At 37.2% G+C, this 23,784-nt stretch overlaps 1 protein-coding gene across 4 annotated transcripts in view; it reads left to right on the plus strand.

The window, feature by feature from the left end:
* Positions 1-300: 300 nt before the first annotated feature.
* Positions 301-23,784, plus strand: part of LOC120423452 (synapse-associated protein of 47 kDa) — a 32,721-nt gene continuing 9,237 nt past the window's right edge. Inside the window, exons 1-9 of one of the 4 annotated variants that reach the window (XM_039587272.2) lie at positions 301-760; positions 8,879-9,169; positions 15,554-15,565; positions 18,784-18,863; positions 18,942-19,039; positions 19,106-19,243; positions 19,307-19,446; positions 19,539-19,666; positions 19,901-20,152. In XM_039587272.2, coding sequence (XP_039443206.1) covers positions 564-760; positions 8,879-9,169; positions 15,554-15,565; positions 18,784-18,863; positions 18,942-19,039; positions 19,106-19,243; positions 19,307-19,446; positions 19,539-19,666; positions 19,901-20,152 — 1,336 coding nt within the window. In that variant the 5' untranslated portion in view covers positions 301-563. The remainder of the gene's footprint in view (positions 761-8,878; positions 9,170-15,553; positions 15,566-18,783; positions 18,864-18,941; positions 19,040-19,105; positions 19,244-19,306; positions 19,447-19,538; positions 19,667-19,900; positions 20,153-23,784) is intronic. The other 3 variants (XM_039587273.2, XM_039587275.2, XM_039587274.2) reach the window with 3 other exon arrangements.

The raw sequence follows: 23,784 nt of genomic DNA on the forward strand, positions 1-23,784 counted from the left end.
GGTGTCCTGGTCCTGTTCTTCTTCACTCCACGTCCATCCCAGTCCCGAAGGGTGTGCACACTTGCTTTCTAGCTGGCCACCGTTCCGCAGTTCCGGGTTTTTTGGAAGCTCTCGAGGAAGTTTTTTCCGCAGCATTGGGAGAGCAGAAAAAAGGTCCGAACTTCTTTGTCCCCGATTCCCGTTCGCGCAGCGTGCTAGTGAAAATTTTCAGTGCACTTGTGAAAATATTAATCAATAATATAGGAAATATAAGAGCGAAATAAGTCATCTTTCGAGGGATAAAACAAGTGAAAAAAGGGGTGCAGTAAAGGAAAAACTCACCAGTTCCAAGAATTTCATCATAATCAGTGAAAAAGTGAATAGGAAAGAGAGAGGAAAAAGTCATCTCTTCTCTGGTGTGTTACGTGATATCAATTTTCTTCCTCGGAGCAGAAGACCGCAAAGATTGTAAAGTTGGGAATTGAAGAACATAAGTTAGCCTAAAGCAAGGACAGGAAGAAAGAAAGTGATTTAGAGTTTCTCTAAATAGAGAAGAGAGAAGAAGAAAAAAAACCCCGTCGACCATGTTTTCCGGATTAACCAACCAGGTCAGCTCGTGGATCGGAGCGGCCAAGGGCGAGCCACAGGACGAGGAGGTGCCAACTCCGCCAAACTCGGCCGCGACGGCCACAGTGGCTCCGCCCGTAGCCGCCACAACCGTGGACACATCAGCGGCCTCGGCCGCGGCCGCCGCACCCACGGGAGATGAAGGTGACAAAAGGTTAGTTACTACTCCCAAGCCCCATTGATCCTGCAGGACTCGCGAGTTTCGCCCATTTACGCATCAAGAGCACTCTTTTTCATTTGAACTTTCAACCCCTCCGCCGATTATGACGACGGGGCGACAGCCTCTCTTGCCAGACACATTTTGGGTGGGGGTGGCATCTGACGAACGGCGAGAGAAAATTTTCAAATCACATGGTACAGCACAGTAGCAGCACACGATGATGCCAAGTCAGGTGCGGTTATCGTAAGAAATTACTTTTTTTTTAAATTTCTTACCGTTTTAAAAATGTAACTTGTTATATACGAAACTTTTTTCAACTACATCAAAATCAATACGTCAATAAGTAACATACTTTTACTAACTTAAGTGCAACAACCCCCACCCAATAAAATGTAGGTCATCGTCGTCCTGATTAGCTCTTATTCGTTCATTCTTTCTCCGGAAAGGCAAGATGCCAAAGAAGAATAAAATTGCCGGAAGTGGGTGGAATGTGTACAGTTTATGAATAAACGCAGGAAACTGCTATCCGGAGTGCTCAGAATGAATAATAATTGAATTAATCTTGCGCCATGCTTGCCCATTTGTCTCGTAAACCAATTTCTTTTTGCTTAAAAACTAAGAGCACGTTTCAGACATTTTCAACCAAGATGTAAGTCAACGTTCAAATACCATGCAACTCCACTAAAACTTGGCTAGGCTTGGCTAGGCTCAAATTTTGAAGGAGGCTCATTTCAATTGGTGTTATATGACTGACATATGAATGAATTATGACGCTAGTATCATTTTAGGTTTTCAGTAGGCCATAAAAGCCTATTTAGGTCGTATGAAGGTTTTCAGAACCATAATAAAACCTGTAAGTTTAGAAATGTTACTATAGGTTAAGGAGCAACAATTAATAGTAATACACACTAAAAAAATATTAATATTACATTGAATGTAATTACGAATCAAACAGAAAACTCGGTCGTGTAATTGAAAATGTGATGTAATTTTACGGTTTGAAAACGCAAATCAAACGCAAATTGTCCAATTTTCTTGGCAATGGTTTTATCTGAATTTTACATTATCCGAAACGTAATAACACGATACGTTTGATGCACATAGCTGGAGCGTGTTAATTTGTTTAATTTTACATCAAATAAGCCACAATTTTAAACCAACCCAGTGCTTTTCTCTTGAGAGTGCAGTTTGTCACTTTCGAAATGTCAGCCATCTTTGACAACGCGAAACGAGAGTCGACGCAAATTTATTTTTTGGAAGAAAAACCTAGCAGCATTCTGGAACAATGTCCGAAATTTGCTTCTACCGGCCAAAAAGGACATAGAAAACCCGTACCCAAAGTAAGTGCTCAAAAATTCCGACAAATTAGTACGATTTGTGACATTGCTTGTTTCCTTTGTTTTCCTGTTTCAGTGCGCTGAAAATCCAGGCCATGTTCCGAAGTGTATCGGAAGCGGAATCTTATGCAGGCCTCTCACCAAGCAAACAGAGTGATGATGGCTAGGAATGCTCCCAGCAAACGCATCGCTCAGCACAGAAACTTTCGAAGCCCTAGAAATTCGAGGAGCTCCCCTCCCGGGCCGGATCGTTCGTTTCGGCAGCCGGTTCCGTGCGTGTTGGCGTCTTTTCCGTGGTCAAGGAGGAGGTCAAGGTCTGAATCTGGATGACCCGGGCAGATGCCTGTTCAGCCTGTGACCAGACGGAACTGATTTTTCTGACTGCTAGTGTTTTGGTCTCCGGCGCCGGTGAGTTGGGGCAGGCTTACAGAAAATGGCCATTTCAACGCGAGCAGAGCAACAAGGGAAGTCAGAACTTTGGTCGTGTGTTTGTTTACAAAGTGTTATTGTGAAAAAATGTTTTGTGATTGAAAAAAAAAGTGAATAAAGTTAACCAATTTCAATTTTAAAATGATGGTATCAAATCTGAAAGAAATACTTTTAACATTTTAGTCTATGTAGCCGGTTTAATTTTACATTCGTGTAATTCTCAATTAGTGTAATTTTACTCGACCATTTTTTAGCTTTCATCTTCGTGTAATTTTAAAATCAGACGTAATTTTGCGTCTTATGATACGCTCCAGTTATGTGCATCTAAAAGACGTAAAATCACATGATTATTTTTTGGTGTGTATTCACGAAAACAGCATGATTCGAAAAAAAGTTCTCAGTTCAATTGGATGTATGGACTTACAGATATAAGGATATAAGCTAATTACATTGCTCATAACTGAAAACAAAATATTTTTTCAGTGTAGTATAGTAACCTGGATAGTAAATTAGCTTAAATCATCAAAAAAACGAGTTATTTTGAAAAGTGGTCAAAGACAATCTTAAGGGAAATTGGACGAGCTTTCCAGTAAAAATATTTTCGAGACTGAAAAATCAAGTCTGTCATATAGAAATGGCCAAAAACCATCAAAAAACCTAGTTTTTCAACATTATTATTTATAAAACCGCGGTAACTTCACAAGGATTGGACTTAGGACAATGGTCAATATGGAGACTTTTATGTAAAATTGTCTGGAGAATCGACTCTCGTGTTCGGTTTTTGAAAATTATGATGTTCAGAGCACTTTTGAAAAAAACATTTTCAGTTAATGATTTTTGTATTTTTTTAGGTGAGTTGCTCCATCCTGCATTTTTCGTGAGTCATTTTTCTTACGCCCTTCTCCAATGTCATTATCGAGTGAAACTGGCTCCAGATACACAAAAATGGCTTATATAAGCGTAGGATAACATGTCTACAAAGTTTCATTGAAATCGGAGAGGGTCCGGTACAACCGATTCCCTATTTGACATGGAGTTGCTCGCTAGTGAAGAGAGGGAAGAGAGAAAAAAAGGTTGATAGATTGTTCGAAAATAACGAAGTTGGCTTTATAGCTGTCGGCCACCATTCTTAGTGTCTTTCCTTCAAGGACTTCGCCGCCCTGGGCTCCTAAATGTATGAAAGTATGGCACGGAGGGACGGTGACCGAATACCCATATTTACACAAAGAATTTTTAGAGCGCCCGCCGCGGGATTCGAACCGGCGACCTCTGGATTGTGAGTCCAGTGCGCGGTCCGATTGATCCACACGGGCGGGACTTTGTTCGCTAGTAGCAAAAACGCCAAACAAGAAGAAGACAAATGCGGTTAAAAAAGGTTTGCTCGTGGCACGTCAGCTCGTTAGTGGTGATAAGTTGGCCTTTCAAAGAAAAATAGTAAGAAGTTTCAAAAATCTAGCGTAACATATGAAAAAGGCGTATGAAACTTTGAAATACCGTTTTGATGGTGTCTGGACCAAAGAGACCATATTTTTATCGGATTCCCCGGACATTTTTACATAACATATCAAAAAATGGTGAAGTTATGTTTTCAATATTCCGAGATACGATTTTTTTTAAATAAAAACTGGGTTTTTCGACGCGCTGCGCAAAAAAAAGAGATAATGAAGAAAACGGCAAAAAAATTACTTTTTTCACTAAAACTGCGATAACTTAAAAATTTCAGCGATGATCTATACATGTTAGGGTACCAAAATCTGCGTATTTCAATTAAGAAAATTGGTACCCTAACATGTATAGTTCCCGCCCGTGTGGATCAATCAGACCGCGCACTGGACTCACAATCCAGAGGTCGCCGGTTCAAATCCCGCGGCGGGCGCTCTAAAATTCTTTGTGTAAATATGGGTATTCGGCGCCGTCGCTCCGTGCCATACTTTCATACACTTAGGAGCCCAGGGCGGCGATCTTGTAGATAAAAAGGAAGACACTAGTGGTTGGTACTAGCAATGGTGGCCGACAGCTATAAAGTCAACTTCGTTTTACATGTATAGGTCATCGCTAGGCTTAGTGATTTTTCACGCTAAAAAATTTAAAATTTCACGGGACCATAATTTCAAAACACCAAATTTCGCGGAAATTTCGCGGAACGTGAAAAATATTAAAATAACTATGAAAATCTAATGTTAAATTACAGAAACTACTTTTATGCTTGATTTTAACTTAATTTGAACGCGACACAAAAAAAAACTTTTTCTAATTTCAAAATAAAATTCCACTTGGTTTATGGATGGGCTCTATATATATTTTGAAACCAAAATGTAGGGCAAGCGTATTGTCATTTATTGAGCTCCTTTTTTAAATTTATGACTAATATAGTTAAACGGTTTTCACTGATTTGCTACTATTTTATCTTTGTACATTTTATTGTGTTTCATATCTAAGCCAAAATTACCAAAACAATTTAACTGTTAAAATAACTTTTTGCGACATTTTGCCTAGTAAAAAATTTTTTAAGCTTTTCATCTCACTTTTCAAAAACTAAATTAAAAATCAATGGCCAAAAAAAAATTAATCTTTAACGAAATCTTAAAAATTTTATTCACAATCAGAACAGAAAACAAAAAAAAATATCGTGAAAATCAAACAGGACTCAGAAAAAATCTGAAATGTCCTAAAAAGGTGACTTTAACTATTAAAGTATTATTTATTTAATCTTGAATAAATAATAGCTTGAATCTTTTAATTCCTTTTAAAGTTATATCTTTGAAATTTCAAATTAAATAATAGTTAAATTGTTATTACGGCGAATGAAAATATTGCTAAATTCAGTTAGTTTCCTAAAAACAATTGATAAACTATTATTTAGAATATCAAGAAAAAAATCTGTGCAATCTTTAAGAAAAAATTTCTCAATATACTTGTTCAGTCAATTATTACTTGAAAAAGACAAAATTATAATAAATAAATCCCGAGAATATATATTTTTTCTTTAACTGATTTTTGTTAACATCATTTAAGTATTCGCAGCATTCACTTCTCAGTAAATGTTGTATCAATTTCATGTTAATGTATGTTTTGCTAACAATTCTCGAAATGATTCATATCACGCTTTTCAATTGAAAACTAATTAAATTTACTTAAAAGTCTTTATGAATGAAATATTTATTATGTTGTTATTTTAATGAACTGGTTTGAGGAAATTGATAAATTTCACGGGATTTCACGGAAATCTTCAAATTTCACGAATTTCACGCTGTCCGCGAAATCGTGAAAATTCACTAACCCTAGTCATCGCTGAATTATTTAAGTTATCGCAGTTTTATTGAAGAAAGTCGATTTTTGCCGAAAAACCCAGCTTTATTTTCAAAAAATGGTATCTCGGAATATTGAAAACGTTATTTCACCATTTTTAGATATGATATGTAAAATTTTCCGAGGAATCTTATAAAAATATTTTCAGACATACACAGCTAAAAAAGTAGTAATCCAGCTGCGTGTAAAAGGCCTGGGTGTAAAATAAATATTGCATTATTTTATGAAAATCTGTGTAATATTACACCCTGAAATATGTAGCCCATCAGTATGGGAAACCTACTTAACCGAAATGTCAAGCTCATATATGCGTTTATCCTAACAGCTTTTCATCGGTCTGATGGCCGAGTGGGCTAAGGCGCCAGTCCTTACTGTTGGTGCTGGGTTTGAATCCCGTCGGTTGCAACTTTTTTTTGTGTTTGCAAAAATTGTAAATGCAGTGTGTAATATTAAGTGTTTATTTTGACGAAGGTGATGTGCATGCTTTTGCATGCGATTTTACCATCGGATTTTTTGCTGTGTAGGCACTTTGGTCCCAAGACCTTCAAAAGAGCATTTTAACTTTTCATTTGGCCTTTTCAAATGTTAGGCTAGATATTTGAAACTTTTAACTATTTTTCCTTAAAAGCCCGTCTAATAACCTTTCGTCTGCGCTCAAGACAGCTAGAGTTATGACAGCAGAGTTATATGATTTTTTGAAAAATGTGGTTTTTGCAAAAATCGACTAAAATTGCCATTTTCGGACCACCCTAACACGGCGTAGGTCACCCTAATGGCCAAACAAAAAAATACGGGTCTAATTATTACGGCCAAGAAACCCCCAGAAAAATGTTGAGCCCGATCGGAGAACTTTTTTTTCGAATCATGCTGTTTTCGTGGGGAATTGCTGTATTCAACTAAGTCTAGAAACCGGGTCAATCGATTATTTTTATATAAAAGTAAAAATTTAGGGGAAGGTGAGGCAAGATGAATAATCGTTCGTACTGACGGCCACCAGGGTTTCAGTGTAGAGCTTGGCGATTGTCCACACTTAATACAAAAGAGATTGATTTTGTTTGATCAATTGTCCACATTAGGGGTTCTGGAATTTCCCACAAAGGTGTTTATAAAAAAAGTCTCCAAATCCTACGTTATTTATATGAGATAATTGTATTGACATGCTATAATAGGGTTTTTTTATTAACAAAATCGTACTTGCGCAAAGCGATTCCATTTTGAATGGTAATTAGTACGAAAAAACTCATTCTTTTCTTTATTTTTTTTGTATTTAAAAATGTACGTTTCACACTATATATAGAACCAGAATCATATTCGGTTTAGAACACAAAAACGCATTTTAGACCGTTTTTTAACTCGCTGTATCTTTTTATAGGAGCAAAGTTATCACCATAACTTCGGACTTCGGAAAAGTTGTAGAGCTTGTTCCAGAGCAGCCAAACCGGTGAATCCGGTTTTTAAATATCAAGAAACGTGAATTTTTTAAACTTCAAAATCCATAATAATGATTTTCCCTTACAAATTTCAACACAAAATTTAATTGCTCTGGCCAAAGTGGGGACTTACCAAACGTTTCAAAACTTTGTGGTGTTGTTTAGAACCCCAAAAGGAACTGAAAAATGGCTGTGCCCTCTTAATTTGAACAACTTTTTTTTTTTCATGCAACCATATTACACCCTAATGCTACAAACGTTTAACTTTTAATTATAATTTTAAAGGTCAAATCTTAAAAGGTCGAATCCCGAAAGCTAAAATAAAAGACCGAATTACTCGAAAGGCAGAATTCTCATATGGTGGAATCCCAGAAGGCAAACCGTGCTATTATTATTTTAATAAACCATATTTATGTAACAAAAAAATTGATTTTGAAATAAAGAAGGCATAATTTTCTAACATCACTGCAATCTAGATTTTTATGTTACTATTTTTTTTCGTCAATAAAAAAACACTATTGCAAACATTTGAATTCATTTAAGTACTTTTGAAATGCTATAAATAATTTTATTTTCAGGTTAGGATTGAGTGTATAGGTTTATTTTGAGGTTTCTCGAGCATTTACTTAGCTTGTTACACTTGCCCCAACTCCCCCTCATTATATATTTAAATTATTAAGCCAGTAGGGGGAATCAATATGCTGAACACTTATTTTTGCGATAGCATACGCTCCATACAAAAAAAGTTTTTTTTTCTTTACGGTCAATTGTCCACAAGAGGAGGGGTAAAAAAGCAAAAGCAAAGCAATCCACTTTTACGACCCCCGGGTCTTTTGTGGTCTCTGTTGCAAGTTTCTGCTCATTTCTAGGCGTCCGAAGGTTATGTGTGGTAAGGTCACCCAAAACCTCTTTTACGCAAATGGACCGACGTTTTACTTCCCCATCCGATAGAAGGAGAGGAGGGGTGCGGTTTGCTAATAGAAAAAAATTATCCACGTGGTTTATGGATGGTCCCTTAAGGGAATTCATTTTATCTTCTCTGAGAAAAGGCTAAAAGCACTAGAAGGCACTAAAAAAGAATTAAAAAAAGGTGACAAACCCATTTCTTCAGGATGGCCTCTACATTATCACATACATAGGCGAATTTCCAAATCTGTGCTCGGTCGGACCACTGGAACAAGGCGTCGTGAGGTGCGACGAATATCTTTTTTGTAGGGGCCGATTCTGGAAAAAAGAACTTTGAAATCATGTACATAATTCCAGAGAGTTATATTTATAATGTAATACATGCCAAAACTTGCGCAAGGATCTGGTCACACGCCAATGATATTGAAAATAAACGCTTTAGTGGTCAAGGTGGCTCAAAATTGTAATTTAAAAAAATACTTTTCACGGGTTAAATATAATTTAAGTTTCAAGAGCGGAGCGCCAGCTCATGTTACGTTCAATCAAGCTCATTTTGGAGCTACAGATCCGCAATTGACAGCATTTTTTACTAGAGTAAATGTCCTAAAGAACCACGTGTAAATCAGTTGTCTACTTCTGGCGTAGAATACTAATCTGTACAATCGCTTTTCTCCCTCCCATTCCCCATCTATCTCCAACAGCCCGACAAAAGGTGGCGTCTTCTCAGGCGTATCGTCCAAGGTGACAGGCTGGCTCGGAAATGCATCCATCCCGTCGATGCCTGCGATGCCCTCGATGCCAACGGTTTCAATGCCAGCGATGCCTGCGATGCCTTCGATACCATCGATACCTGGCCTGCGAAAAGGAGGCCAAACGGACGAAAACGGCGGCGTCACGAACGAGGGCTTAGTCACATCGCCGGAAAAGACGAATCAAGGTATCGCCGGAGCGACGGATGCAGCCGACGAGGAAGACCGGTCCAGGTATATTAGGTAAATGGGCCGATACATAATTGATTGAAATTATATTTGAGAGTTAGTGCGAGATGGAAACACAAGTGTGAAGAAAGAGGAAACGAAATTAACGAACATAGACATAGATAGCATTGGAAGGAAGGAAAAAAAGAATGATGCGAAATTAGAGTTGAACCCTCTTTCACAGTATCGATTAGTATTTTTCCCTGTGCAATTCTCAAGCACGCTCGTTAGAGAGGATAACCTCAAAGTTCAATGGAAATGTATATCTAACTGTTGTATATTTCTCTTCATCCTATTTGTATACTCTTAATGCTTGCTGTCGTACATTATGTACTTGCTTCATTTCGAATCCTTACTAACGAAGCTACCTACTATTCAATAGTCAATTTTTGATGTATTCCCTCCGCGCCGATTGTCTGCTGGAAGTGGTGTTATTCTTTCATTTTCCCCTTAAACGCGTAAGATTAACGAGTATTTATTTCCCTCTCCATTGACTCCATCTTATGTTGAGCATGATCGATGTTGAATACCTTTTATGCTCAGGTCAGAGACTCTACTCAAATTGAAAACGTTCACATAGTTTGATTATTTATCGATGTTCATTTTATTTGTCTGAGTTGTTGCTTTTTCGTTTCTTTTTCAGAACTTTTTTCTTTCGACAAATTGACGGTTTTGGTAAAACAAAATTATTCCATTTTATAACCAAAGGTTACGCAAATGAAATTTTCGTGATGTGTAGAATACAAACACTCATCATCATAACACACCATTCATCGCACAATTCATCTCACTCAAACGCTAATCATGCCTTTTCATAATCATAGTTGTCATAGATGTTATGTTATGTGTCACAAATTAAACGAAATGTTGCGTTTGTTTTAGTCAGAACTGAACCAACTTATGAAAGGACTGGATTAAATTTGCACTTGCGCATTTTAGTATGAGGAATTGGCGCCACAGCAAATTCGGTGAACTGCTCTTCCGCCTGTTGGTTCCGATTTGTAAATATTGAATGTTGAAATGATAAGCTTTGAACTATCCGGCAAATAACTGGGTAGCCGGCACGATACTTTAAACACGAAGAAAGGTTGCGATCTAAAGATTACAGTGTCTCTTTGAAATTTTAACAGTCAGGTATATTGTAGCACATTTATATATTTATATTCTTTTTCTTATTTGTTTTTTAAGACAGCTATATAATGCAATGCCGTTGAGCCCGAATGAGTTTAAACGAAACGATATGCTTCCTTCGGGAAAGTTGTGCTCCAGACAATTCCACTCATATCTGGCCCTACTTGAAGTTGCCGATTGTTTTCCCCAAACTTGGAGGAGCAATTGAACAAAAAATCTAAAAAATTCATAGTAATTCCCATGTAAACTCTAACCCGCTTGAGGCAAGCAATTTTTCAGCCAAATGAGCTGATATTTGGCGTGAGAGTCCCTATGAGTATGTCCTACAAGGGGAACCACACCAGAACTTGATCCCTAGTATATTAAGAACTTATTCAAATGATTTTAGGGGCAGGTGGGGGGGGGGGGGGGGCAGAATGGTCCGCCTAAGTAAAATGTACCGAAAACCTTACAAAAACATACAAATTTATGAATCCAGTGTAGTAGACCTATGCTTTGGAATGTTCTCTTCAATGTTGTATACTTGGTTGATGAAATTTTCTAGCTTAAAACTATTTTTGATGCACTTAAAAAAATAAAGTTTTTTCGACTAACTTTCCAGGGTGCGGGGTAGAATGGACCACCTTAGAAAACAAGCCATTTCGTCTAATACAACGTTGAAGGGAGATAAGAAATGACTTAAGGGACCTTTCTAACATAGTTTTTATGAAGTTTGATCACTTTTATAAAAATAGTCACTTAACCATACAAACATTTTGAAAATAGTGTAAATATGTCGAAATAAGACACTGTTTTTACAAATAAGCATCAAAACAATTGAAAAATCAACTATTGTTGCATTAAACGTGATTTGTGAAGCTACCAGGAGTGAAATAATCCATTTAGCTCGAATTTCGTAACTTTTGATTGTTTTTATAAGGCAGGAAAACGGTGGTCCATTCTGCCCCCAAGTGGATTTTAATTTAACACTTCCACCACCAAGCCTCTAAATGATTTGAAGGTTCCGTTGTTGTTTGTTTACCTTGGTAGTAACATCTAGTAACATTATAAGCATTGAACAAACTTTTTCAAACAAACCAACTTTTCAGAAAGCTTATTTAAGAACCTCGAAATAAACAACATTTGCGTGGTTTTGACAGAAATTTTTCATTCCTACCGTTGAATTTCCTAAAAAAAATATTTCTCTTTGTATACAAACATTGTTCTTCCTCGAAAACAGACGAAAGTCTCGGGTAAATTTCTGAGGGATGACATTTCACCTGCAAATTTAGTAGTTACATTTTTTTAAATTATATTGCGTACATGAGAGGAGACAAAAGTTCTCTCTCGAATTTGCTCTTAGTGAGTGTCAAAAGACAATCTTTCACAGTTTTTGGGAGCGAAGTCCAGAAGCACATTATTTTGAAACTACAAAGTTGAAAAAGAAAACCAGTTTTTTCGCGAAAATTTAACACGTAGCCTTGCGTTTTTCGTATAGGATTCAGAGCAAATCAACTCAGGTTATTTTGAGATTTGTTGAATTTGCGTTGGACCAACACAACTATAAAGTGGTTGTGTATCTTCAATAAACTGAATGATTTACTTTTTTTATCAATATGTAAAGAGATTTCCCTTTGTAAATTGTTAAAAATCCAATGCAAACTTCAGACACAAACTTTTGAACTAAAATTTAAAGGCAAGAGTTCAAATGTCCGCAAATAGTTTTTAGTATATGGTGATAAAAGAATAACATTGCATGATATTTCTTCTTTGGGTTTTGCTTATAGGCTGATAGATAGATGATAGTTAACTAATTGGTGTGATATAAATCCAACTTATCCTATTTAATTCCTTTTATATCATTTTTAAAATGCACATTAAAACTCTATTAACTGTTTTAAATGTATTATAATGTTTTTTTCAAGATTCCAGCAATATTGGTTTTTGGCTACACCACTGTAAAAACATACGAAAAAAACGGCATATGCAAATTGAATTTTCCTCATACGATATTCAAACATTTGCGCACAACAAACACGCAATCCTTAATCAAATCAATTCACAATAATTGGCCTCTCGGCCTTGCTCCATGCAACAATCTGCCATTTGCACGTACCAATTTCTCAATCGTCGTCATTATTATTTTTTCTTCTTCTTCTTGCGTTCCCATGCTTGTCTCATGTCTCATTCATTCCGGTTCCGTTTTCTCACCACTCAGCATAATAATACACCCGTCCATGTAGTAGAGACATCAATGTTTGACACTCTCTTTCTCTGTTCCTCTGCACCATCTCATTGCCATTGCCTTCTCCACTCTGACAAAGTCTATTCTGTTCTCGTGCGCTTACCATCCTAACTTTTCGATCCAATTTTTCAAAGTAATAAGAACGCACAAAACAATCAATCGATATGATCAATCAACTCAAAAAATCAAAACAGTTTCCAATTGAATCGAAAACGCAATAGTGTATGATAGTAAAGTTGCAATATCGAAAATTAAATCACAAAAATTTCTTCATTTGTGTATGGCCCATTTGAAAACTAGTTTTAAGTGATATTATTTGAGCATAATTGTAGTCTTATTCCTCATTTCCATTGAGTAATTCTCATGTTCATTTCGACTAACAAGTTCTGCCCTTTTTCGGTTGTACCTCTTATTAACCATACCAATCACATTTGAAACACCACCGTACAAACATGCTGCAACAGAACCTTTAAATAAAAAAAAACTCTATAAACACCCTCCCACAGAATCAGGTTACAGATATATGCATAACAATCGAGAAGCTGTTTGGAGATCTCCCGGTATCGTCCTTTAGCGTATTTCGTTTTTTTTGTTATTATGTATTATTAGATCGAGTCCTAGTCATTAATAAAATCATAAAGAAATAACATTCCAACAGAGCATGGGATCTCATCAAAACTTAAATTGAAACTTAGTAACAACAAAAATTTGCCTTATTATCATGTTTTACCATTTATCTCTTTTCAAGGAAATGAATCCAACAATTGATGGGATAATTTTCGTCGTGACTAATGTTTCTGATGAATAAAGTGAAAAATGGGTTATTTCAATTGAATATTTAGTAAGCTCTCGAAAAATGTTGGCAGACCAGGCAGGCAAACTAAACTGAGATTTTAGTCAGGACAAAAAATCCCCAATCGATTGTTCGATTGTTGGTCCTAAACAGCCTTATTTCAGTATGATTAAGGTGAAAATGGATAACGAATGTATTATCAAGTTGAGAGGAAGTAGATGTACAATGAGCTGTTTAAAAAAATCGAAAAGTTTAGAAAAACGTTACTTAATCCACCCTAGGGTGGTTGGTGCCTTCCTCACATTTAAAGGGTGCTGTCCAAAAAAGACACAAAAGGGCGGTGTTTTTCAGTGTTTTATCAATTTGACTCATTATTCATACCACTAGATTGGGTAGTCAGAGCTTCATATTGCAGGGCACTTAGGTGCTTACAACTTATGATTGGGTAGTCAGATCTCCAATCTAATTCGTGCCCGTTGAAAAGGTATTTTGATTACCTATCCAACGACAGGTCGCATGAGAGATCCGGACAACGTTTTCATCAAAATATCTGAGATCCGGCCTCCAAAAAGTGCATAAATAACACTTAAGTGCTTATAACTTTTGATAGGGTTGTCAGTTCTTCAATGTCTTGGATGCATTGGACAGGTCTTTTGATGTCCTATCCAACGACAATTCGCATGAGAGATCCGGACAACGTTTTCATCAAAATATCTGAGATCCCGATCCGGCCTCCAAAAAGTGCATAAATAACACTTAAGTGCTTATAACTTTTCATAGGGTTGTCAGATCTTCAATGTCTTGGACGCATTGGACAGGTCTTTTGATGACCTATCCAACGACAGGTTGCATGAGAGATCCGGACAACGTTTTCATCAAAATATCTGAGATCCGGCCTCCAAAAAGTGCATAAATAACACTTAAGTGCTTATAACTTTTGATAGGGTTGTCAGATCTTCAATGTATTGGACGCGTTAGGAAGGTCTTTCAAATACCTTTCTAAAAATGTATAGCATGACGGGGTTTCTTACAAAAACCACCCTTTTTACAATCTTCCGGACTTTAGTCAAAATCGTTTTTTTAGCATAGCTTTTGAAGTACTTAACTAAACTTCATAATTTTCAATAGGGACTTATGGGACCCCAAGACGGATCGAATGAGACCAAAACGGTCCAAATCGGTTTAGCCAGTCTCAAGATAATCGAGTGCATATTTTTTGGTGCACAGACCCACATCCCTACACACACACACACACACACACACACACACACACACACAGACATTTGCTCAGAATTTGATTCTGAGTCGATATGTATAGTGAGGAAGGCAAAAAGTTAGAAAGTGATTTCAGTTCAAATTAGTGTAATATTTTGTTTCCATGGTAACATTAGTATGACCCGTTTCACCTTAATGGAGTGGAGACGCGTGATGTTAAAGCAACCTTGTTTCAATTTTTCTTTTCATTTCTTCATTCAAACTTAACCATTATACAGTTGGTTAGTGAAAATTAAAACACATTACGTCCACTTCCTGCCGCTTGGGCTCTTTCTCATAATTTACTTATCTTCTGCCTCTCTGGCTCTCTGCCTTTCTCTTCACTGTCGAGGTATGAGTAATTTATTGTGACAGCTCGGAAAGGCAACGAGAGAAATTATATTTTCATCTTTCGCAGGCTTAGCCGTCACGAGAAGGTACGCGCTAAGGATTGAAGAAGTGGGCTTCCCTTTATCAAGATTTTTTGTTTGCAACTTTCCTAATGGGAGCAAATTTATTTATAATGTCAGAGAGAATGTGTTTTTTTTTTGCGGAATTTATTTTTTATCATTTCGAAAGTGTGGCAAAACTTGAAATGCCGAAAATAGCTCCAGCATACCATGCCAGCGGCAGACGAAAAAGGGCTTTGAGGCAGCGGCCTAATTAAATTTAGGTTGAACAAGCTTCATCTATCGATCGCTAGTTTTATTTTCGTTTATATTGGTGAACCTTTGATACTTGACATGCTGTTCAGCTTCTGAGTTTTGATGAGATTCCCTTTGTTGTTGGTCATTACGGTGGTTACAAATATAATCACGAAGGACAGGTACTAAGCTCAAAGGACTTCGGGCTAAGCTAATCAAATTTACGATATACAAAAGAAAAACAGCTGAAGAACTTTCCCCATCAATCATTCTTTTTGCATCGCCTCGAAATAGCTAGTACAAAACTATTTGTTTGTTTCTTTTCTCCCCGTGAACAATTTATATTAAAATAGACAACAGGAAAGGTACCGTTTCGTTCACTTGATTTGATTCTGTTGTTGCTTATCACTTTGTCGAGTTTCAGATTTTTTACTCTTTTGACACTAGTATTGTTTTTTGGTGCTTCGTACAAGTTTTTACCTGCTTTGCCTATGATGCACATGTTTAATTAGAAAGAGAATAAGTTCGACTGTTAGAGTATAGAGAATTTGCTGTTGCGACTAGGTTGTTGCGTTATAATAATTGTAAGTGCGAGTTAGTAGTATTGCAAATTACATAAAAACAGTCACATTTATTCGTTTAAACTGGAACTAAAAATTCAACTCCTAAGCAAAAGACAAACTTTGAGTTTGCATTATTACTACTCCCGTTGCTCATTTGTCAGCAACAAACTAAAGCAACAACAAAGCCCATAAAACTAATGCAATTTCCCTCCACCGGACATCCGGCCCTGCCAATCAGCACAAGAGTCCAACAATCATCCAGTAATGTATCCCTGGCAAACTGGGAAAAGTGGGTGCGCAAAAGTAATCACAGAGCTTATGTCACTTGTGAGTGTGTGTGATGCGACACAACTGCGGATTACATGGAATTTGCATACAACACTCCTGCTCAATTACGCACAGATGAGAAGGATTGTTAAGGTTTTATTCCAGATCCTATGGGCTGTTTTGCCTAGAAACTGTGAAGTGACATATGGTTGGCCATTTCTTCAATTTAATTCATGACGTATGGGAACAATGAAGGAGGAATGATCAATAATTTTAACACATACGAGGGCTTGCTCTTAACGTTTATATCATATGGAAATTCGTTTTTCCGAAATGGGTAATTCTCCGCCAACTCACACAGCAGTTGCCTCGACCCCTCTTCGATTTACGTGAAACTTTGTCCTAAGGGGTAACTTTTGTCCCTGATCACGAATCCGAGTTCTACAAAGTTGTAGAGCAGACAATTACAAAAATTTTGATATATAAACATAAGGGGTTTGCTGGTAAATATCACGAGTTATCGCGATTTTACGAAAAAAAAGTTTTGAAAAAGTTGGTCGTCGTTGATCATGGCCGTTCATCGTCCCGCGACAGACACGGACGACGAGACAAAGAGAACCGCAAAAATTGACCTTTTCAAAACTTTTTTGCGTAAAATCGCGACAATTCGTGATGTTTATAAGCAAACCCCTTATGTTTACATATAAATTTTTTGGTAATTGTCTGCTCTTCAGCTTTCTAGAACATTATTACACTCTAAAAAATATCCCTGCAAAGTTAGAAAAAACAAAATGAAAAATTTTGTTCTAAATAAAAAATGACCCTTTTGGGTCCAGAAAAGTACTTTAAATTTCCCTTAAAATTAGATGTTCCAATAATGTTTACAGTCGAGTAACGAAAAATGGGAGAATTTAAAAAAATGAGTTTTTTTCGATGAAAAATACGTTTTTTCGGAATTCTGAGTACGCCATCAAATCGGGCGTCTAATTTTACATAAAAGTCCCTTTGACACCAAATTTCTATCTCATCACCGTTTCAGGCTGCAAATTATTGAAAAACACCTCTTTTTTCGCATGTTCAAAAATGGAAGGGGTCGTACCGCCCCTCCGTCACGAGATATCAAAAAACGGTCCTCGGATTCGTGATCAGGGACAAAAGTTACCCCTTAGGACAAAGTTTCACGCAAATCGAAGAGTGGTCGGGGCAACTTTTCCCGATTTTGTGTGAGTTGGTAGAGAATTACCCATTAAGTAAAATTGTCAAAGCTTCGATTTTTCAATTTTCCCCTTGTATTAAAAACAGTATTGGTACCGTGTGACCACAAACCCAAAAAAAAACATTTTTCAATCAAATATCATTATTTTGGGCTAACGGTGCGTGGAAATTTACCATCTCAAAAGGGGATGTTTGAGTTTGAACATTTTATCTTTTTCACCTTAAATCGGCTGTAGTTTTGACCATAAGTTCAAATTAAATTTGTCTTGAACAAAATGTTTGTTTAAAAAATTCGGAGTTTTTTCACAAAGGTTCAACAAACAACATCTCTATTGAACCTTTGATTTTTTTATTTTTTTTTGGGTGTTGAGTCAATAGTAGTTTATGCAACAAGCTGCAAAAAGAGGATTTTTTCAGCACGAGTCGTTCATTTATCCAACGAGGTTTATCGAGTTGGATAAATACGACGAGTGCTGAAAAAATCAAGTTTTGCAACGAGTTCCATACAACTTTTTTTTGCAATTCCGAAAAACACCCATTGAGTGAAATTTTAAGTCCAATTTTCATGTATTTTGTCAATAAATCGTTTCAGTGCTGAAAAGTAGAACTTTTTAGCATTTATTTTGAAAAGTGTTGCTATTCGATTCTGTAATTTTTGGTACAGAAAAGTAGGCTATTTCGTCGTTCAAGAATGACAGGAAAAGTAAGTAGTTTCACGACGGAATTGCAAAAAAGTATTTTAAATAACTCCATCACTTAACCCTGAAAAGCCATTAGACGAAATATTAAATATTTTATAACTTAGTTATGAACTCTTAAGTAAATTAAAAGTAAATGTCGCGTGTTGCCGCTGTTTTCAAAGTTCAATTTGAATTAAAAAACATCGAATTAATCGCAAAAATGTCCCCTTATAAACTTTTCCGGACTAAGATTTGCGCTTTGCATAAGCGACGAACCCACTCGTTTGGACATAATACAAATCTAGGCAGGAAAACTTTGTTATGTTGTTTAAAATTTGGAATGCAAATTAAAACTGTTGTTGCTCTGGGCAGAAAGCAACAACAATTTAGAAAAATATGCTTTGTTTAGTTTAGTTTTAACTAACGGTTACCAGAATTAAAATCATAGTCCAAAAATCGCATTACATCATCCAAAAGTTTGTCGCAACAGGTAAAATCTTGTACGAAGCTTGCAGCATTTTTCCCAGATATATACTCGTTAAACAATAGTTTTTTACTCTTTCACAATGTTACACTATTTACTACATTCAACACGTTAACTATTATACTCTTCTCAATTTTTAACATAGCTATTATACAATACACGTCTTTTCCGCCTTTTCTTGTACTTTTTACATTTTGAATAAACAAATATTTACTAGTTTGAATTTTTGATACTTTTAAATTGTATTATTACTTTTGAGATTTTTAAATTACTACTGCAATAACAACAAATAAACCCAGCATCCCACGTGCTATCGATTGGCGCGAATAAAATGTGTGTTGTTTGGTTTCGTTTCAATGCGCCGCACCCCGCAGTGCCACGGGCGGAGCAGATTCCCCGTCCGCCACCGGTCCCGGCACACCGACCGACGAGAACGCCGGCCAGATTGGACAAGGTGGGCTGCCCTTACGGAGGGGGTTGGGTTGTTTTTTGTCCTGCTAAAATTGACTGGTTGATTAATCTTTACTTGCAGTCACCCACAAAGTCACAGCTGGAGCCAAATCGTTCGGATCGTTCCTGTACTCGTCGTTCAATAAGGCTGGCGATAAAATCAAACACCTGAAGGACAACGTAAGGCTGAAGCCACAGTGGGAGAACCGTGTGGATGTAGTGCAATAATGATTTTTTTTTGCGCAGACGATTCTGGGTGAGTTCAACAAGGAACAGGAAGCGTTCATTAAGAACCAACAGGGTGCTGGCGGTCCCGGGGCTTGCCCGTGGTCAGGCCACGCAAATGAAGCCAAGATAAAGGAGGAAATCATGAGTCTGTCAGCGGTAAGATCCGACACGAAACGGCACGAGCGCTGAGATGTTAATTTAATCTTTTCTAATCAAAAGGACCGTCGGAACTTTGTCCGGGCACCACCGGCCGGAGTTGAGTTTGAATTTGATTACGATGCATCTTATCCGACTGCGTTAGCCATCATGAACGAGGACAAAGAGCTGGAGAAAATGCGATTTGAGCTGGTACCTAAGATGTGAGTAGCTTGGAGAACGAGCAGCGAGCTGACGGTGACAACTAATTACGTTTATTATTTTATGTATTCGTTTGCAATTATCGCTGCTGCAGCATCACGGAGGAAAGCTTCTGGCGTAACTACTTCTACCGCGTCTCACTGATATGCCAAGCCGGAGACCTGGGAACGCTGGGCGACACCAACGAGTTCGTCAGACGGGGCGCCAGCGAAGACACGGAGGGTAATGTTCGCTAGAAACAACAAAATATCCCGTTTTATGCTCACTGTGTTCTTAGCGCGAGTGTTCTGTCTCTATACTTTCTATACACTGCTACTACTAGCATTTTCCTCTATTGTGTTTTACACACTCTTCACCGTAGCCGTTTGCATCAACACTCAACATTCCTCGCACAAATTATTCAACCTCAGTTTATTATCGTTTATTTTTATGTTTAATTTCATTTTCGCTTGTAAGAACCACCAATAAATCGCGAGAAAGGCATCCCAGCCAAATCTACCCCGGCGGGCACGGCCGCGGAAAGCGCCGCCAAATCGGTGACCAAAACTTCCCAAAAACCCAGCGAGGTCGAGTTCGTATCGGACTCGTTCAAGGCCACCGAGGAGGACCTGGAGGAGGTGCGAGCCGACATGAAAAAGCTGGGCATCGACACGCTGGTCCAGCAGGCCAGCGAAGGCATCGGCGGTGCCGCGCCGGCCGGAAAGAGTGGTAAGATGAGTGAAGGATAGCTTGCCGCTATTTTGGGAGAAACAACGAAAATCGACACAATTTACTGATGGTTCTTCAAGGTGTTATGGTTTCGATATGTTTGTTTTTATTAATGTATTTTAGCGTTTACGTTCTATTATCATCACATAAATCACAAAATAACTAAATGTTACAGCAAATACAAAAACAGCATGTCGAAAATGTGTTCTGATATGGTTCTAATCTCAAATGTGTTTCAAAAGCAGCAATACGTTTTACCATACATGTTCAATTTAATATTCAAAAAATGTTTAAAAGCACTTTGGTGGAAACGCACAATAACAAACTCATGCTCAACATTTTTATTTCCGAAAAACTGGCCAAATCAAGGTAAAAAGATGCAATTCAAAAAAGCCAAAAGCTCAAAAAAGCATGCCAATTTTAATGAACCAGGATAAGGGGGCCCAGAAAAAATGACGCCCTGCTCCACATGCAAAAAACTTTTTTTTTGGGTTATTTTAAACATCTGTGCCAAATTTGAGCGAAATTGGTTGAGATTAACCCATTGATACCCGAGCCTGAAGCTAATGAAAAAAATGTTTTTCATACAAAAATTTCATTTTTGAATCGCTAATAACTTTTTAGGATCGAGTTTTACAGCTTTGGTTTGTTGTACAAAGCTGTAGAACACTAAATTTTCAATTAAATTCGCACTATGTAAGTAGCGCACCGTGCAGACCAAACCGTAAGAAAATTGAGTTTTCCACACATTTTTTCGATTTTTTCCATACAAACTTCACCTTCGAGTACCAATGCGTAAATGAAGACAGATTTGGGTCATATTTGGCCCAACGTTCTAAAATAGCTCAAGGAACAATATTCAGCTTGTGGAGCGAGGTTTTGAGAAAAAGTCCCATATTCTGGGCACCCTAACCAGGATGCATTTAAGAGTGGAGATCTACACTAATAATGATGAAAAAATTCTCTAAACTCGAGCATTCTTAATTTGAAAATGTATGCGACACATTCTTCAGCGAAAAAAACGACACGTCATTTTAATTATTTATTCGTTGTTTTATTGTTCCAATCATCAATCACGGCTGGATTCACCATTAGAAATGTTTATAATAACTAAAACATGACTTTTTATTGCGATTTTCTGCACTTTTGGTGCATTAAAAACATACCCGGCAACAATGCCATGCGATTCGAAGAAGAAGATCAACAAAAACAAAACGCGCAGTATGGGATTTGACAGCGCGCATTTGCTGAAAGTGCGGCGCGTCGTTTCGAGGCTGATTTGCCGCGTGTCTTTTTCGGGAATACGCGCAATAATTTGTATGAAACCATATTGCAACTTCACGGAGTGATCGATGTGGCAAATCAAAACTTCTTCTTAAAATTAGTTTACCATGGTCACCTGTACCACCTGTAGATAATTTACTTTCCAGTAATATTCAAGTTTGGGGCAGGTTTTGATATCATAGGGGAAATTCTCGTATGTTTGGCAGGTTAAGCACTCGCACCTAATTGCATCCTATTTGATGATTTTCACAATTTAAACAACTAATTTCGCTAAAATTTTGATAGAAACTTGCTTGCTGACTTCTTATTGAACTGTTTATCACTTGATTTCAGTTGAAAACGCTTTTAATTAGCTTTAATTGAATGTCAAAGTTCTGACCTGCCAACATTAGAGGCACGCTGGAATTAGATGCTGTTCCCCTACGATACATATTTCGAAACAAAGTGAAAAATTGACGTTGCAACGCCGGAATGTGTCATGTGTATGTATGTATGTGTATGGGACCAACTACAGTCCAGACTCGATTATCCGAAGGCCTCCTGAAAATTTCACTTTGGATAATCGAATCAACAATTAGATTTTTTTTCGTTGTCTTATTTTTGATGGTCGAGCTGTGTGACCCATAAACTACTCTAAAATGATTTAGAATGTTTAAATCCAATTTGGCGGCCAGAATGACGGCGATAACATATTGAATGAAACAAAGTTTGACTAAAATGGAGTAGCAGAACTCGAATTTGATGTAAAAAGTAAGAAAATATAAAAATTCGAATTATTTTATTTTATTACTTTGATTTGAAAAATGAAACATTTTCAAACGAGGATATCACTTTCCAATAATTTGGATATTCAAAGTATTTTTGGTAAGGACTTCAGATAAACGAGTTTAGAATATATTTTCCGTTTTTAAAGATTAAGTTAAAAGCGATGTTAATATGTTAAATCTTTGAATGGTTTTAAAAGAGCCAAAGAATCGATCGACACATCAACTTTGTAACAATCGTAGAAATGACCAATTACCACAAAAGAATGCCTTTTTCAGTTAAAGCTTATTTTAAATGGTTTCTGCGCAAGGAAAGCAAATCTCAACCAACTGTGTAAACATTTAGATAGATGCCACATTTTCATTACTTTTTCGAATAATGTTTAGCATTTTCAATCAGAGCAACCTTTATTTTTTGATCCGGTCAGATGCATTTCCAAAAGAGGGAATCAGTAAGTTAAAACACCATGCGTCTCCGCTACATTGCATTTCAACTTAATATCAATGATGTTTGTTTGTTCGAATTAAAGTAATGTTTATATACAGAAAATACAGAAACAATGCAAATTAAACTTGTTGAAAGCCTAGTTCTCATTCAAAAAACACATCAGAACACTCTTTTCGACATTCTGTTTTTAAATATCAAATATATCACAAAAAATGGTGGCATGATTCGAACTGTTTTCGTTTGATTTTGACCTTATGGTGGGGCACGTGTCTATACTCTATGAACGCAAACATGCACTTCTCCAACCGATTGATAAAACCAACAACACGAACCAGAGCGAATGTTGCATGGCTTGTAAGAATGATTGAAATTATCCCAAGATAACAAAAAGAAACACACAGTATAAATTTATGCAGCATTTTCGTTAAGTGAAGAGACTATGAGTTTTCAACACAACTATCAACAGGATTGGACAATAAAAAATCGTTAAAGCAAAGCTTCCCAACGCAGTCTCTCGATTCGGTCTACCCAGTCGAGATGCTGCAGACACTTGTAATATAGTTAGCAAAACAGTTACGAAACCTACCACGGGAAATACTAAACAGGATAAATTCTTTCAGCCACTGCTGATTACCAACCCAATCATGGTAGGTGAAAGCCATCCTTACTATTTCTGGCACTCCTCGGCGATCACGACTTAGGAGTGACCCATTTTTTTCGTTAGTTTCGTGTGGTAAATAGCGCACGGTCTTAAACCACTTCAGTACGAGAGAAGAAACCCCGCGTCAACTCCTTTCAAATTATATTAAGTTGCGACTGATGCAATCCTACCCGCTTTTTTCTCAGTCAATGAATCGGTGGTTTCAACGCCCTTTTTATCGTTTCGTGACTCGAACGTAAGATTCAATTTCCGGCACTTCTCGTTTTGGTAGTGACAAATCCAGCTGGTATGAAAGAGCTACCAAAGTGGGAATGTTTTCGGTCCTACCGCTTCCATGATCAACGATGTGTACTATCCAGTTATACTTTCCGTCCTAATACGCAGCTTCCTCTCTAGAATTCCCGTGTATTGAGTAGTTAATTGATCTACCAAGAAGCCCCCCTTCTCCCGCTGCCCGTGTTTGCAAACATAAAAC

The sequence above is a fragment of the Culex pipiens genome, chromosome 3 (assembly GCF_016801865.2).
Source record: "Culex pipiens pallens isolate TS chromosome 3, TS_CPP_V2, whole genome shotgun sequence".
Taxonomy (NCBI): domain Eukaryota; kingdom Metazoa; phylum Arthropoda; class Insecta; order Diptera; family Culicidae; genus Culex; species Culex pipiens.